General features: G+C 34.3%; 2 protein-coding genes across 12 annotated transcripts; one reads left to right on the plus strand and one right to left on the minus strand.

Moving 5' to 3' along the window:
• Window positions 1-757: 757 nt before the first annotated feature.
• On the minus strand, window positions 758-6,671 carry LOC102623380 (lysine--tRNA ligase, chloroplastic/mitochondrial). Its single transcript, XM_006488880.4, has 14 exons — window positions 6,418-6,671; window positions 5,825-6,043; window positions 5,593-5,704; window positions 5,270-5,378; window positions 4,940-4,997; window positions 4,176-4,244; window positions 3,223-3,330; window positions 2,947-3,039; window positions 2,737-2,841; window positions 2,289-2,495; window positions 1,968-2,062; window positions 1,759-1,849; window positions 1,351-1,527; window positions 758-1,243 (listed from the first exon to the last, which is right to left on the minus strand). Exons 1-14 carry the CDS (start codon window positions 6,622-6,624, stop codon window positions 1,151-1,153), a joined length of 1,743 nt encoding a protein of 580 aa, XP_006488943.1. The 5' UTR covers window positions 6,625-6,671; the 3' UTR covers window positions 758-1,150.
• Window positions 6,672-8,643: 1,972 nt separating this feature from the next.
• LOC102623107 (hypothetical protein) lies at window positions 8,644-13,120 on the plus strand. Of its 11 annotated transcripts, none has more exons than XR_008052400.1 (3): window positions 8,644-9,167; window positions 9,971-10,133; window positions 10,426-13,120. XR_008052400.1 is itself a non-coding variant. In XM_006488879.4 (2 exons), exon 1 carries the CDS (start codon window positions 8,811-8,813, stop codon window positions 9,159-9,161), a length of 351 nt encoding a protein of 116 aa, XP_006488942.1. In that variant the 5' UTR covers window positions 8,644-8,810; the 3' UTR covers window positions 9,162-9,167; window positions 10,426-13,120. The 11 variants fall into 11 exon arrangements, 4 of the variants coding, with proteins under 4 accessions (XP_006488942.1, XP_052291101.1, XP_052291102.1 ...); XR_008052403.1 differs by having other exon boundaries at window positions 10,566-13,120; XR_008052401.1 differs by having other exon boundaries at window positions 10,035-10,133.
• The last annotated feature ends 2,069 nt before the right edge of the window (window positions 13,121-15,189 follow it).

Genomic DNA, 15,189 nt, shown 5'->3' on the forward strand with positions numbered 1-15,189 from the left:
CCAATTTCTATTTATAAGAAAGATAGCTAAAAATTAAGCTTTAGCCAGTTGGTTAATTTATAACACAAGACATTTTGATACCACTAACAGGAATTGTGTTATTATTGGTTTTTTTTTTCTTTTACGTTGAGAAGGTAATTATGTGAAAATACAGGGGTTAAATACCAAAAATACTAGGAGAAATATGCGCGTGTGTGTCTGCAGGTAATCTTTTCTTTTCCACCCACAGTAAAAAATCAGACTCCGTCGTCCTCTTCACAACCAAATTTCCCAAATAAATTAATATTTGAACTTAAGATCTGCAAAGAAAAAAAAATCTACTCATTTAATCCGTGTTAGAATCAGTGCATGCATAATTTTTTTTTTTTTAATATTTTGTTGAAAAGAGTCAACCTCACGAACTTAATTCCCTAAGTGGAGCTCCAATCAAAATATAAAAAGTGATCAATTTTGTGAAGAATAGAATATGGATAACAATTAAAAATGAGCTGCTTGCTATCCACTTAGTCACCCCAACTATTCAATGCCACAACACCAAGACTGATGTCAATTCAAATCCTTGTTACCAAATTCTAAATACGTATATTTGTTGACGGGCATACCAAGGATGTAACATTCGTCCAATCACATCTCATCACATATAAATTCACTTTGATTCGGTCAATTGGATCAACACCTGGTCCGGATCAACAAAGCACTTGACCACAAAACAATATCTATGAGTCAACACCCAACACAATCCTTACTCTCAAGTGCCTAGCTGAAATTCTAAGTTGTTTTTATAAGAATCAGAAGTTCAACATTTTTATACAGTACTCAAAAGAATACACACATGCCTGGATTTTAATTTACTCACAGAAAAAAAGGTGACATCTAATCAACAATGCCGTGCCCATAACTGAGACTATGAGCGTTTACGCTCTGCTCCTTTCAATAATTCATTTTTTTCTTCTTCGTCAAACCACACAACAACTAGAAAAACCACTTCAAATATAGAGCCAAAATTTTCCTGAATATGCATGGTGTATTGTATTATACAGAAAAGAAGTTACAACTGCCATCCTGTGAGAAGCGACCAATATCCACTTTCAACTTAAACTTATTTGCTGATCCAAAAGACACCTGCACTAGCGAAGCAACTGTCATGGTACTACTGCTGAATCTTTAGGATGGGAAATGCAATAACATCACGAATACTGGCAGAGTTTGTCAAAAGCATCACAAGCCTGTCAATTCCGAGCCCCTGGGAAAGGAAGTATTTCCATTAGACTTTAATGAGATAAAGCACATCAACAGATTAACTTCGCCAAAAATTATCACCACCACTGTAAAGTGAAAATATGATCATACCATCCCTGAAGCTGGTGGCATTCCATATTCCAAAGCAGTCACAAAGTCGTCATCAAGAGTCACTTCATATGAATGGTCATCACTTTCCTTCAATTTTTCTTGCGCACTTGATTTTTCTGAAACAGCTGCTGCTCTCTTCTCATTATGCTGCCTCACTTGCTCTTCCAACCGTGCTCTCTGTCACCATTTTAAATCAGTGACAATATCTACTGATTCGTTGAAGTCTTGTGATGTTAAGCAAAAAGGACCGTAAATTTCATCTAAACAAATATTCTTAGCTCACCAGTAACTAATAGTAACTATAGGTTATGCTTATTTTATTACTAAAATCACCTAAATTCTATTTCTATATTTAAATAGAAAAACAGTAGTCACCAATTAGCAAATCCAGAGACTGCATTAGCTTACCTGATCCAAAGGATCAGTCAATTCAGAAAATGCATTGGCCATTTCACGACCGCAGATGAACAGTTCAAATCTCTCAGTCAAGCCTGCGTGTCTATAGGAAGAAAGAAAATTAAGAATGAGAATAATCTGTTCCAGAAAAGCTCCCATCAAGGAGTAAAATGTCTGTTGCAAGAAAAGAAGAAATAGGTATTTTTATAAAACTTCTGTACCTTCGATGTGGTTTAGCTAGAGGAGATATTTCAATAGGATAGTCCAAAACAAATGTGGGTTGTACGAGCTTTGGTTCTACAACAATTTCAAAAACCTTGCGAATGAAAGAAATAAAAGGTGTCAAGGATTTTGTTATAGACAAGCACTAGAAAACAAAGAAATGTGGACCAAGTCAAATAATAAAAAGGTAATTATTTAATCCTTTTTATTCCGGTACATTTGCAGCAAAGCAAAGCCAACTGGGAGAAAAAACTAAGTCAAATGAATGCATGAAGGTGTAGAAACGAAATTTAGGTCCATTAATAGCAACAAAGATTCACCTCATTAAGGAGGTTGCCAACAGAAGGGCTCGATTCAATGACAAATTTGTCTTTATTTTCAAGCCCATCTCCAAGTGCCCTCAAAGTAGTCTCTTTAGCCACCTTAAGGTCATTCCCCAGCTCATTGAAATCAATTCCAGTAGCTTCTTTCACAAGATTGTGCATGGTTTCCCTCCTCCATGGCCTCTCCAAACAAATCTCCACACCCTGAATGGAAGCATTACATCAGTCTTTACAAACCCAAAAGCATGTGCTACAAATAGCTACATGATTTGAATTTCCACAGCCCTTTCATTTTTTGGTGGGAAACAAGAATTTTATTGAACCGACATGGAAAGTCAACCAGCGGTCCACAAGGGAACCATAACCCTTTAATTTAAGTTATGGAACCTGAAAATGGAGCACTGATTATATTTCATATAAATGACATTACTACAGCACATTTTACCTGGTAATCAATAGTAAGCTTCCCATTAACTGCAAGAGCACAGTGTGTAACAATTTCCTCTGTAATGTTCATCATGCTTTGGTAGTCTGAATACGCTTCATACATCTAAAATCAAGCTAATAAAAGTAGTGATCAGATCCTCATTCAATAGAAATAGAAATTTAACATGGATTATGGCATGCAATAATCAGTTCCTATCATGTAAAATACCTCTATCGTAGTAAATTCAGGATTATGGCGGGTTGAAAGGCCTTCATTTCTGAATATTCGACCAATCTCATATATTTTTTCGAATCCTCCAATCTTTCATTACACAATTCAGACTTTTGTCAGGAAATGAATGTAAGTGCCAAGCAAATGTTGCGAAGCAAAGCACCAAAATAACAGACAGTAAAGTACCACATTAATTTTATGTGAACTAACTGTTACAAATTTACAATAATTTAAGAAATCTTCATAATGAAAGTCAAATATGTAGAACCTCACCAACATTCGCTTTAAGTGAAGCTCAGTTGCAATTCTCAGATAAAGATCCCTTCCAAGTGAATTATGATATGTAACAAATGGCCTTGCTTCAGCTCCACCCGCTGCTCCCTAGTTGATCAAACCAATCAAAAACCAAGTTCCAGACTTCCAGAAACAAATTTTCTTTAAACCTTTGCAACCTAAATCTAAAGACTAGAATACTGAATACAAATTACAATGTAGGAAAGCAATGACTTGCTGCCATTAGCCACACAGGTAATTAATTCAACAGTTTTGTTATCCTTCATTTTTTCAGTGAAAAACTGTTCTGAGGCTATCTATACGGCAACTGGCTTAGAATAATTAAAATGAAAGAGTCTTTGTCCCACAGTTAAAATTAAATAAATAAATAAAAAAGATCTTCCACCCCACCTTAAAAAGAACATGAGAACACATGTCTTCCAAGTTTTGAAGGGGTTCCTCTATCACGACAACATCTATGCCATAGTGTCATCACATATTTGTGTAACCAAGGCTCAAGTTCATCCAATAAGTTTATAAAGCTCCCAACATGTTTAGAGTTCAATTGAAAGGACTTGCCCACCATGACCGATACTACTTTTGGAGTGAACTATAGCTTCTTAAAAGATTTTCTATATGAAAGACCCGCATCTTGCAATCCTTAGGAAGGTCAACTAATTTATTCTTCACCCATTAGGACCTGTTTATCCTTCATTTAAGTGAACACGTAAACACTTTTAGGAATTACAACACTTTGCTTTCATGATTTTATGTAATGTTAGTAGTTTAATGTCAATATAAAAATTAGAAACCAAATTTAAATCATAGGCAATTGACAAAGTTTATGTGCTATTATGACGTAAAATAAGAAGACAAAGTAATCAATAATTTGATAAAGTATCCCCCAAAAAAAAATGTAAAATCCCAAACGAAGCGTGAAGATATTTACAAACCTGCAGAACTGGAGTTTCAACTTCAACAAAACCCAAAGACTCCACTGTCTTGCGTATCTCTGAAACAATCTACATGAAGAAAGGTAAAGGAAGAATGTCATTTCAAAAAAATAGAGCTTAAATAATTTAGGGATAAGAAAAACTTAAAAGAAATAGATATGTTAAACTAAATCACTGCACAATCCCTCAATTTTGGGATGAGAAAAGCATAAAAGAAATAATAATACTTGCAATAACAATTAAATCAAAGTTCTCAAGTGCATAAAAGATATCAGAGGAGAACAAAGTGGGGTCATCTAATGAATCTTCCAATGTCACAACTCCTTCTGCAACAACAAATAGATAATTTTTTAAAAAAATAAAAAAGATCTTATTTTGTTGATATTTGCCAGGTTTTAATGTACACTTTTGTAATCTCAGGCATCACATGCATCATTGATCAAGCCTAATCAATCTGTATTCCAGCAGATCAAAAGAAACCTAAAAATGTGAACTGATGACTATATTTTATGCATTACACAGTATTTTTGCCCTGGAAGTACAAGTAACTTTCTTTTTAGTTAATGTGCAAATGATGGAGACCATCTTCTAGCATGTTGGTGATAACATGTCTCACTTTAGAGATAAGTTGGTAAGATAAGCATTATGCAAATGCTCGCATGAATCGCACTTATGAGGATCATGAAAATGGCAATTTTAAAGATCAAAATTTACAAAAGCAAAACAATATTTGAAAACCACACTGGGAATAAAGAAAACAACACCTTTGCTCTTTTCCGGAATACATCAGCTACTTCAGGTTTTGAAATCATATCTACGTACCTAAACATAAAAAATATCAACTACTTAAAAAATAAATGAAAAATGGATTTATATATTTGAATACATGTGTATCATACAAATGAAAGGCAATGGGAAAAATGGCATTTCTGTTAAAGAAAGAAGTAGAAGAAGGAAAAACGATAAAGATTTGGGCCTTTACAACTATGTTTTATCTCTGCATCACACCTTGGGTTAATTGCACTATAAACTTAGAATCCAAATGTCCAGAAACCAAAAGTCAATTAAAGAAAATTAAATGAAAATGAACAAACCTTTGGCGGTAACGTTTATCCACATCAGTTAAACCATGATATTTGTCTGGTAGCGGAAGTAGAGATTTTGTCAGAATCACGAATGAATTGACAAGAACAGAAAGCTCACCTGAAAATTAGACCAAATGAAGGAATTAGTTTAATTAAATGAATCATCAAACAAGTCCTCATGAAAGCAATAGCATTGCTAACTCCGAGTCAGATTTAGAATAGTATAAAAGCATCCCAACACGCATTAGTCTAAAAACCAAGACAAAACAGATCGATGAAACTTCAATCTAAAGGTAATACCCTGCCCTAAACCAATATGCATTATAATTTACCTTTTTCTGTCCGTTTCATTGAGCCACTAACACCCAGTATATCACCAATATCAACAAATACCTTTAACTGATCAAACTGATCACTTAAAAGCCTTTCCTTCTCGCAGTAAAGCTAAAATCACACGAAACAATAATTTCAGTGCACATTTGAAACATGTTCAAGGCCAGTAAATCTGCCGCATTACATGAACCTCACAGCCAAAGGACAAAAGGGGGCAAAAAAGGCACAAACCTGTATCGTACCCGAGTCATCTCTTAGTGTCAAAAATGCAAGCTTCCCAAATGCTCTACGAGCAACAACTCTCCCAGCTACAGATACATGATCATTCTCACTATTCGACTCTTCACCATTTGCTAAATGCCTATATATCTCTTGTAGCTGATTTGCAGAATGCGTCCTATCCCACTTATATGCATAGGGCTCCAACCCTTTGCTCCTCAATTCTTCTACCTATCAACCAAAAAAATAAAGATTACAGCATTTCTAATGAATATAAAATTAAAATTTCAGTGTGCTTAAAAATAATGGTCAAACAGAAAGCTTTGATTTTCAACAATCAATATGCTCATTTTTTTTTTTTTGTTTTGAAACTACAATGAAAACAAAACAATTTTTTTTTCTGTTCATAATTTACTTGTACATTCATTCAAATATTGAAACTTTATTCATAGATTCACAAAACTACTGAAACTTAAGTACACACATTGAACCAAGGATTAACAATCAAAACAAAATTTATCAGAAAGACGAACACAGCCTTAACGAATTTCAAATAAGAAACTAGTCCAGAATCAGGTAAAACCGCTGTCGTATTGAGTGTTGACCTTCTTAATGCGCAGGGCACGAACGGCCTCGCGGTCAGAAGTGGAGGTAGAAGAAGATGAAGCACGACGGTTTCTAGTGCCGGCGGAAACGGTGATAGAAGTGGAAGAGCGACAGCGGACAAACGTCAAAGAGGTTCGCCGGCGGATGACGTGTCGGAAGCTGATTGGTAGAGAGGATAGAGTACTCCACAACTTCAAAGCCTCCATCTTTGTTTTCTCTGCTTTTCACTCCACTCGCATGGCTCCTCGTTCTGCTTTCTTTTATCCTCTGCTTTCTTTTTCAGAACGTCAACTTTTCAATTTCATCATTTAGGTCCCTCAGTTAAAATTTACTGCACCCTATAATAAATTATGAATCCCTTATTTTTATTATTTCCTTTCCTTTGTTTGTTTTTTTTTATCTTAAATCTTATTGTAAAATATTTTTATATGAATGAAAAAGTAAGATTTTTTTTTTACTTTTATTAAAATGATAAAATGTCTGAATGAAGAATCAATTTTTTCTCACAAATACCTCATTAAAATGTATTTAGTTTCCATTTATCATATTAGATGTCATGTTAAAACTTTCATTAATCTCAAATTTAATTTGGTATTAAATACTTAACATATATTCAATTTAAATTTTAAAGAAATCCTTTTGTTATTAGATAACAGCTTTTTTTATGTATAAATATTATGTTAAATTATAAAAAATAATGTTACCAAAATTATTTTTCATAAATTATATATAAAATGCTTACCTTATAAATATTTATAACATATAAAAATTATTATACTAAAAACACAATAAATATATACATATTTAAAGTTCAAGTATATATAACACTTTCAAATTTATAAAAATGAATAATTTCATATAAAAAACGAACGTTGCCTTAGAGCAGTCTCATATTTTCATTAACTTCTGATACAAACAATCTTTATCAAATTATATAATATATCTCAAAACTCAAAACACACATTAGCATAATTAATAATCCTAACGAAATTTACATCCAAAATAGAAAAAATAAAATTAACAAAAAATAGTACAGAAATAAAATAAAATATTGGTTATCTAATTAATGAATTACTAATTACATAATTTTTTTTTAAATACTGATATATTACAATCAAAACTCAACAACGACCCTCACTTAATATTGAAGAGAATCTATTCTATCCCCAAAATGGGAGTTAAATAAACCTCTATCAGAAGGAGAGGTCGAATCTCAACTATTACTGAAACTCGAACTCATGCGCCCAAAATTATTAGGTGCATGAATTGCCAATGGACTACGAACGCATTGGCTCAACCACACAAAAAATAATCCATCGAAGTTGTTCGATTCCAATCTCTGCCTCTGGCTTGCAATTGTTGTTGGCACACTAGGAGGCAACCTTCTTGACACGATTGCACAGTTGCTCCTTCAATTTTCAGGCACATCGGTAAGCATTCTAAAACGCCAATGGCCTTCTTGTGCGTGAACCAAAATAGAATAATCCACCATGATTAGTGCCCGAATTTGCACCATTATGAGTAAATTTTTATAACCCTTTTTTCTTTCTTTTTTTCTCTGTTGATCAAATCTTAATTGAGAATCAATCAAGCGATCAAATCACTAGTTAATCATGCATGTCCGGAGACATATTTTAAGAAGCTGGTGAATTACTGAAGCCCTTTACTTTAGGTTGGTTGGTGCGGAGTGATTTAAGGAAAATTCACTAGAATATTGGTTGGTGAAATGTCAAATGAATGTTAAAATTTATTTTTCCCAAATGAGATTTTAGGGAAGAAAACGCAAAGAAATCAACCCAACACGCGTAATTAAAATAAACAAGTTAATAAATGATGTTGACAATAAATATGGGTGGCGTAATTTTGTTTCTTCTAATACTCAAATTTTTTAGTCCATGTTCCAAATCTAATATTTCAATTCTTAAGTGTAATGGTTTTGATTACATTTCTAATGAATCAAATCTCTATTTTAACACAAATTGATTACCAATTCCAAGCCTATAGAATTTGACCGGGTGGCATGCCAAAAATATGGCTTTACGTTTTGAAATTCTTTTTTCTATGGGTCCAAGTCATTTACAATCCGTGACAATCACGTTACCAATTAACGTAGGGAGATAAGTTTCGACAAATTTTTAGCTTATGTAATAGTTTAAATTATTATCTTCTCAAAAAAAAAAATGTTATTACTAAAAAATAAATAAATAAATACCCCAACCGACAAAAACGGACTTTCGAAAAAGAAAGAAAAATCCAAAAACTCAAATTAAAGACGAGGACACAACAACGAACCGGAGACGAACTGGTGTTGATCAACAAAACAAAGCAGAGTTAGCGGAGAGAGCAAGAGACAACGCAAATATTACACAGAATAATAATAATAATAATAACAATGGTGTTTAATAGCACGGTGGTGGTAGCAGTAGCACACTTATCAGCAGATGCATGGCAGCAAACGTCATGCTGCATACCAACGAGTGAGCGCGTTAGCAGCCACCAGTTGTTGGATCTCGTGTGCTGCCTCCCTTTGCAGCAACTGGGTCGTTTTGCTCTCTGTCTTTGGAACTATTTTTGCCTCTCCCCTCCATCCGACTCCTCATTCTACTCCTATTATGATGACACTTCCGATGATGACGACGACTACTATGATCATCATCATGGTCGTGACAGTGGTTCTGCTTCATCCAGTTCTGTTGCTGATCTTCTTGATGACGACTACTACTACCACTCTCATTCTGATTGATGATGGGTATGCGAGCTTTTTTTAATTTTCTTTGATGGGTTTGTGTTTGATTGCAATGAGATAGATGGTTTGCTTTTGCCTTTTCTTTTTTTTTGGGTGGGTGAATTTTGTGTTTGTATATATGCCGTTTATTGCGGGATTGATGGTTAACTTTCCTGTTGTAGTCTATCTGTTGAAGTAATTGCTATACTAACATTCAGGAGAATTGCAATTTGTGCATCTTATAAGTGAAGCAGCTTTATAAATCATGAGAATAGAATTTATCGAGTGTTGGCATATTGGCAGTAATTTGTTTCCTCTTAAGTGGTGCTATCTATGGAAGAAAGCTTGTAAAATAATGACTCTGAAAACTCATGTTAGCTTAAAAAGTAATCGAAATCTTTTCTAAATCGTTTGGATATTTCAAAGGAGATTTTGTTGGTATGATTGATGTGGGACGAGGATAGTATTACTCTGTGTACACTGTCTTTAATTTGAATGACACGTGTTAATCAACTGACTAGATCATAGATGATTGTAGGAGCTTAGGAAAATCATGATTTTCGTAGTTAAAAGATAAAAGAACAATACTTAGCAGCTTCCTCAACCTGTGGAAAGATTATAGGGGTTGTGAATTGCCAGTATATCATCATTTAGATTGTTAAATTGTTTCTCCAGTTGCGGCTAGAAATTCATTAAAACAGCAATTTCGCCTCATTTCCCGCTTCTTCCAGAAGTCTTGATTTTCTTTGATCTCTTGAAATTGCTTTTGAGTTACTAGACACCTGTTGATGCAATTCTTTATGTTTTCTTTTTGCTGGAAATTGCAGTAAGGGAGTACATTTCTTTCTTACATAACCATTAGCCACTGTAACATGGTGTAGTTCTGGACAGGAAACTTACAGAAAAAGAGGATTGCTAAGCTTGTTTAGGTTTCTTAGCTGGTCACTTTCAAGGTTCAATGAAGTGTGGTGCAGAAAGTTCCTTTTAGAAGTAAGATAGCTCGGAGAACTCTGTTCTGTTTTAGCTTCCTTTTAAGACTCATCTGACTATAGAAGTTTTATCTTTTCTGGTAAATCACGAAAGATGTGCAAATGGCTGCTAGAAAAAGTAGATGTTTTTTTTTTCTCTTGAATTATTTGGTTTTTAACTGTTTCTTTTAAAAAAAAATCTTGTGTAATATCTGTTTGCTTACAATACTGTTGTACAGGAACTCTTTACCTTTTGTAATGGAGTTAAAAGTTCTTTGAAGTTTCTTTCTAAAAATCCAAATTTTTGTTCACAGAAAGGCTTCATTTGAAGAAACCGTTGTCAAATTACAGTTGTTTCGTTGAGTAATGAAGTGGGGACATTGAACCGTAATGAAGTGGGGACATTAAAAGTTCTTTGAAGTTTCTTTCTAAAAATCCAAATTTTTGTTCACAGAAAGGCTTCATTTGAAGAAACCGTTGTCAAATTACAGTTGTTTCGTTGAGTAATGAAGTGGGGACATTGATCAGAAAATTTTCCAGTTTCCAGTGCTGTCACTGTGGGATAATAGTTCTGCATCATATGAATTGTGTAGAACTTTTTCATAGTTGAAAACATGGATGTAGATTTGCTGTTACTTAGAGAAGTTTAACTTGTTTGAGATCTACCAAGAGTTATTAAAAAAAAAAGGAGGCTGCAAATAACCTAAGCAATTCTTTTCTTCTGGTGCAAGGCCTCAGAAAAGGCACCATGGATTCCTTGTACATTTTCTTTTTCAAAATTTTCTGGATATCCAAGAAGTAGAATAAAGAACTGCATGTGTTAGTGTGGCCAAATCTTATTGCTACGGTCCTCTAGCTTGAGCAAATTCAACAAATGTTTATGATTTAACAGTTCCATGGGTGTCTACATTCCTGTCCACATCACCAGATGAATGAAAAATGGAATGTTTATGATGCTGTTATTAAGCGGTGCATCTAAGCCATCTGGAAAGATAATTTGCCTCGTTGGATGTGAGAATTTATTATGTGAATTTCAGATACTGTCTTCAAATTGCCGGTTAATGGTATTCGCTCATGTTCAGTCTGACATCTTCCTGTCTTTTTAGTTTTTTTCATTCTTGTCTGGTGGGCTATAGTCTAATTAAAATTTGATAACATCATATGCAGTTTGTTCTTTTTTTTTTTTTCTTTTTCTCTGAATTTCTACAACACATTCCTCATAGTATGATATTCCTTTCCTACTGCAAGAAATTGATATGTGAACATGGACTATTATGGGCTGATTCTCACACTAATGGACCTGCAATCTGATGTTATAAGGATGTCTGCACCTTATGCCATGAAATGATGACTTGGCTATTGTCTATTTGTTTTCTATTATTTTATGAAACTCCCAGAATGTTCCGTCAATGATGTGTATAAACAACACCTCGTTGTAACACTCTTTATGGCAGCAATATTTTGAGAGCCATTTGTCTTAGCAGAAAAATTATTGGAACACCTATTCTCACGCTTCAGAAAGTTTGAATGAAAGGGTCTGTATATTAGATTGATCAAGAGGAAGCTGTATATTTTCCCTGCATTTGGTTGATGGTTCATATCACAGAAGATAAAAGAGATCAGCAGATGCCAAAGTACAGGTATGATGTTCTGCAAATATTCTAAAATTAAGTGACTGGGTCATTTTCCTGGGCTGCTTTAGCTTCACTTTAGTGATTTGTATGTTACTTCTGCCAATGTTCTCTTGAAGCTGATTAACCTCTTCTCTGCTTAGCACAAGTCACTTATTGTCATTTCATGTCTTCTACTTGAAATTATGGCAAAATGATGGTACATATTTTAAATAATTGTTGCATATAAATGTTGAATGCTTGCCTATCCATCTGCCTTTCACATCTTAATTGGAGGATTTGCAAATTGTTCTAAAATTGGAGATAAATTTCGAACTCTGAATTAGTTAAGGCAATCCGGTATAGTGTTAGGGTATAGTCATTGACTCCACAATGACTTTGATTAATAAAGAATGAGAGTATCGGAAGTTCTGCAGTTGCTATGGACCAGTACCCATACGGACACTTTTGGGACCTCGTCACCTATGATAAGTTTAGAAGATATCTTCGGAAAATAGATGTTCATTTCCTTTTCATTTCAGTAACTAGTTGAAAGTTAACAAATTTTCAATATTCCTGATTGATAATGTTTTCAATATGTTGAATGGTTATTGATGATGCATGGGTCCGAACCATAAACTCTTCATCACTTACGTTTAGTGATGATTCTGTGAGTATCAGACAATCTGTCTGCAATCGTATTACAGATGTCTTACTGGAGCTTAATGACGTCTCTTGAGTTTTAGTTATTGTTGGATTCTTTTGTCATGTGAAGTTGCTGAAGTATGATTAATTTAATGAAAACTCAAGCACTTAGTATCATTGGATCAAATGAGGTCTCTGTAAACCAGCAACTTTTTCTGGCACCAAGAATTGCATGTATGGGGTCATCACAAATTTCATTCAAGAGCAGAATGATAGCGCAAGGAAGTCGTGCATGTCTCCATGTATTGGTTTGCCTTTTCTTGTAGAAGGGAACTAAAAGTTTTGCAGATCGCTCGGTCCAGAAGGAGGTCCTCTTCTCCACCAGAAAAAGTATCCTGCTATTCCGTAGTTCTTACCAAAGCCGTTTTTGATGATTGAGAAGTATTCTAATTAACTGAAATCATCATCTCGGCTCAATCTAATGCTTTGTTTGTGAGTGTACTGAGAAGGGCATTTGCCAACTTCAACAATGAAAGATGAAACATGTTGATTTTGCATTTTATTTACCCAAGAGGATGCATTTTGGGTGAAGTACACCTGCGCAAAGCAGGCTGAATGCAATCTGCTGATTGAGATATTGCCAAGGATAAATGGATGAGAGGTTTAGAGCTAAGTTGATGTTCATTTTATGCATCATAATACAGGTCTTGAAATCAAAGTTTACAAAGTGTGAAATCACTTGCACATTCTCCTATGATTGATTACTGATTCAATGCATGAACTTAAGACTTTTTTCTTTTTTTTAGTCCCGAGAGAAGAAGCATGAAGTCAAATTTTGTATTCAAAATCGATTTGTGCAATCCAGGTTGTCCTAGTTCTAAATCAACTGCCTGCCTGTGATTCTACAGTAAATGACAATTGCGAATGTCACATTCTCACGGACCATTATCGCCATCTACTCTAAAAAGTCGAAAGTGGGCAATTTTTCCACCCATTTTCATATGCACTGATGCATGAACCACCACGCTGCACAACCGTCGTTCATGCTGGTCCATCATCCTTAGCTTAGGTTTTTTTTTTCTTTTTTTTTTAACTGATTAAGCATGAGATTAGTGTATTATATAAAGATTTTTACAAATGACAACATATCATTGCACTGATATTTACAATCATTTACAATCATATATATACCTGAGACTTACATTATTATATTTTTATTCTATAAAGTATATGTCCAGCCAAATACCCCTCCCGGAGAGAGATGTCTTTGCGAAATCATATATATACTTGAGAATTACATTATTACATTTTTATTCTATAAAATACATGTCCAGCCAAATACCCATCTCGGAAAGGGATGTTTTTACTTTACTCACATTGCGCAAGAGAGATGTCTTTACTCCACTCGCATTTCGCAAGGGAGAAAAACGTTATAAGCAATCTCCACACAATTATAATTAATTGAGGGAGTTTGAGTCCGTGGAGACTCGAACCATTAAGCTCATAGTCATACTTGACTTTAAGGGCAATGGTTAATCACTGCGCTACAAGCACAAGTGGCTTCATCATCCTTAGCTTAGCTGGGTGACTTTTACGAGTCTCGTTTTTAATGAACATTAATTCTAAATAATTTTTTTTAAAAAAGAAATGGATATATCTAAAAAGTGCTTTTTAGAAAGCACTTTCTTCATAAAATTCCCTATTTTTTTAATGCAGAAGTAGAGATAGTGAATCTTCAGCGTATAAAATGTGTGATGGGGCGGAATATGATTAATCATTCATTAGAGTAGAGAAGCACTTTTGGTTTTGGGGTACTAGGCTACCAGCTTAACCCAACAAACACCAATCACGGCACGTGTGGGGCCTTCAAATAACATAATCCCTAAGGCTAGCGAAGAGGCTAGCATTTCTAAAGAATAGATAGCACAATCATGGTTCATGGGTTGATGAAAAAGCAGTAAAAAAGCTTTTAAGGCTCCACCCCGTATTGTGGCTATTAAAAACCTTACAGCACATACATGCAAACACCCTTTTTTGAAAAAAGCACTTTGAGACCAACATCAATTGATCAATAACACGAATGAATGAATATACAATAACCCCATTTGAGAAAGCACTTTGAGGCTACTTTAATTTTTTTGTTTTCCCCTCTTCGTTGATGCTTGACAGGAATGGGCTTCTGGCTTCTTTCTGCTTCTACTTTTTCATTCATGTGGTGCCAAGAAAGGTCAAGTCTAAGCCTTAAACTATCAATTTGGGTATATTATTTTCAAATTACTTCCTTTACTTTTGAAAACATTAAATTACTAGCAATTAGCTGCTGTCCCATAGCCGACGACAACAGTTTCGCAACTGGATCACCATTGCTACTGCTTGATTTGGCAATGACAATTTGGCTGTTGCGAGCAATTTGCTTCGTTCTCCACTGCGATTTTGTTTTTTTCTTCAATTTTTTAATTTATAGGATGGCATTTTCAAAATTTTGAAATGTTAATGGGGAATAGAATCATCATTCATAAGAATGGAAGACTGATTCCCAACCTCTTTTGAATTAGATCAGGATTTTCTATTGATCTGATCATGTACTGAACAAATAATTTAATTACTGATTGGTAGTTAATAAAAAATAAATAAAAAAAGTTAAATCTTACTCATACACTACCACTAAAAGACACATGACAGAAAATCTTTAAAAACTCGGTAGAGCTCAGATCAGGAGATGATCTTATCTCCTTTGAATTATTCTCTCATTCATCATTCCTAAATTGAGATGGGTCTCATGATTCCGATTCCGAATCCTACAATTATTTTACAAAATAAACG

Source organism: Citrus sinensis, chromosome 2, assembly GCF_022201045.2.
Source record: "Citrus sinensis cultivar Valencia sweet orange chromosome 2, DVS_A1.0, whole genome shotgun sequence".
Taxonomy (NCBI): Eukaryota; Viridiplantae; Streptophyta; class Magnoliopsida; order Sapindales; family Rutaceae; genus Citrus; species Citrus sinensis.

Bases quoted from the DNA above. Each gene is read 5' to 3' on its own strand.
- LOC102623380 (XM_006488880.4), bottom strand. From the start codon at position 6,624: ATGGAGGCTTTGAAGTTGTGGAGTACTCTATCCTCTCTACCAATCAGC. The intron at 5,379-5,592 runs GTAAATTATAAT...TCTAATTTTCAG, and splicing joins AATGAAACGGACAGAAAAAG to GTGAGCTTTCTGTTCTTGTC. The intron at 2,842-2,946 runs GTATTTTACATG...GCTTGATTTTAG, and splicing joins CTGAATTTACTACGATAGAG to ATGTATGAAGCGTATTCAGA.
- LOC102623107 (XM_006488879.4), top strand. From the start codon at position 8,811: ATGGTGTTTAATAGCACGGTGGTGGTAGCAGTAGCACACTTATCAGCA.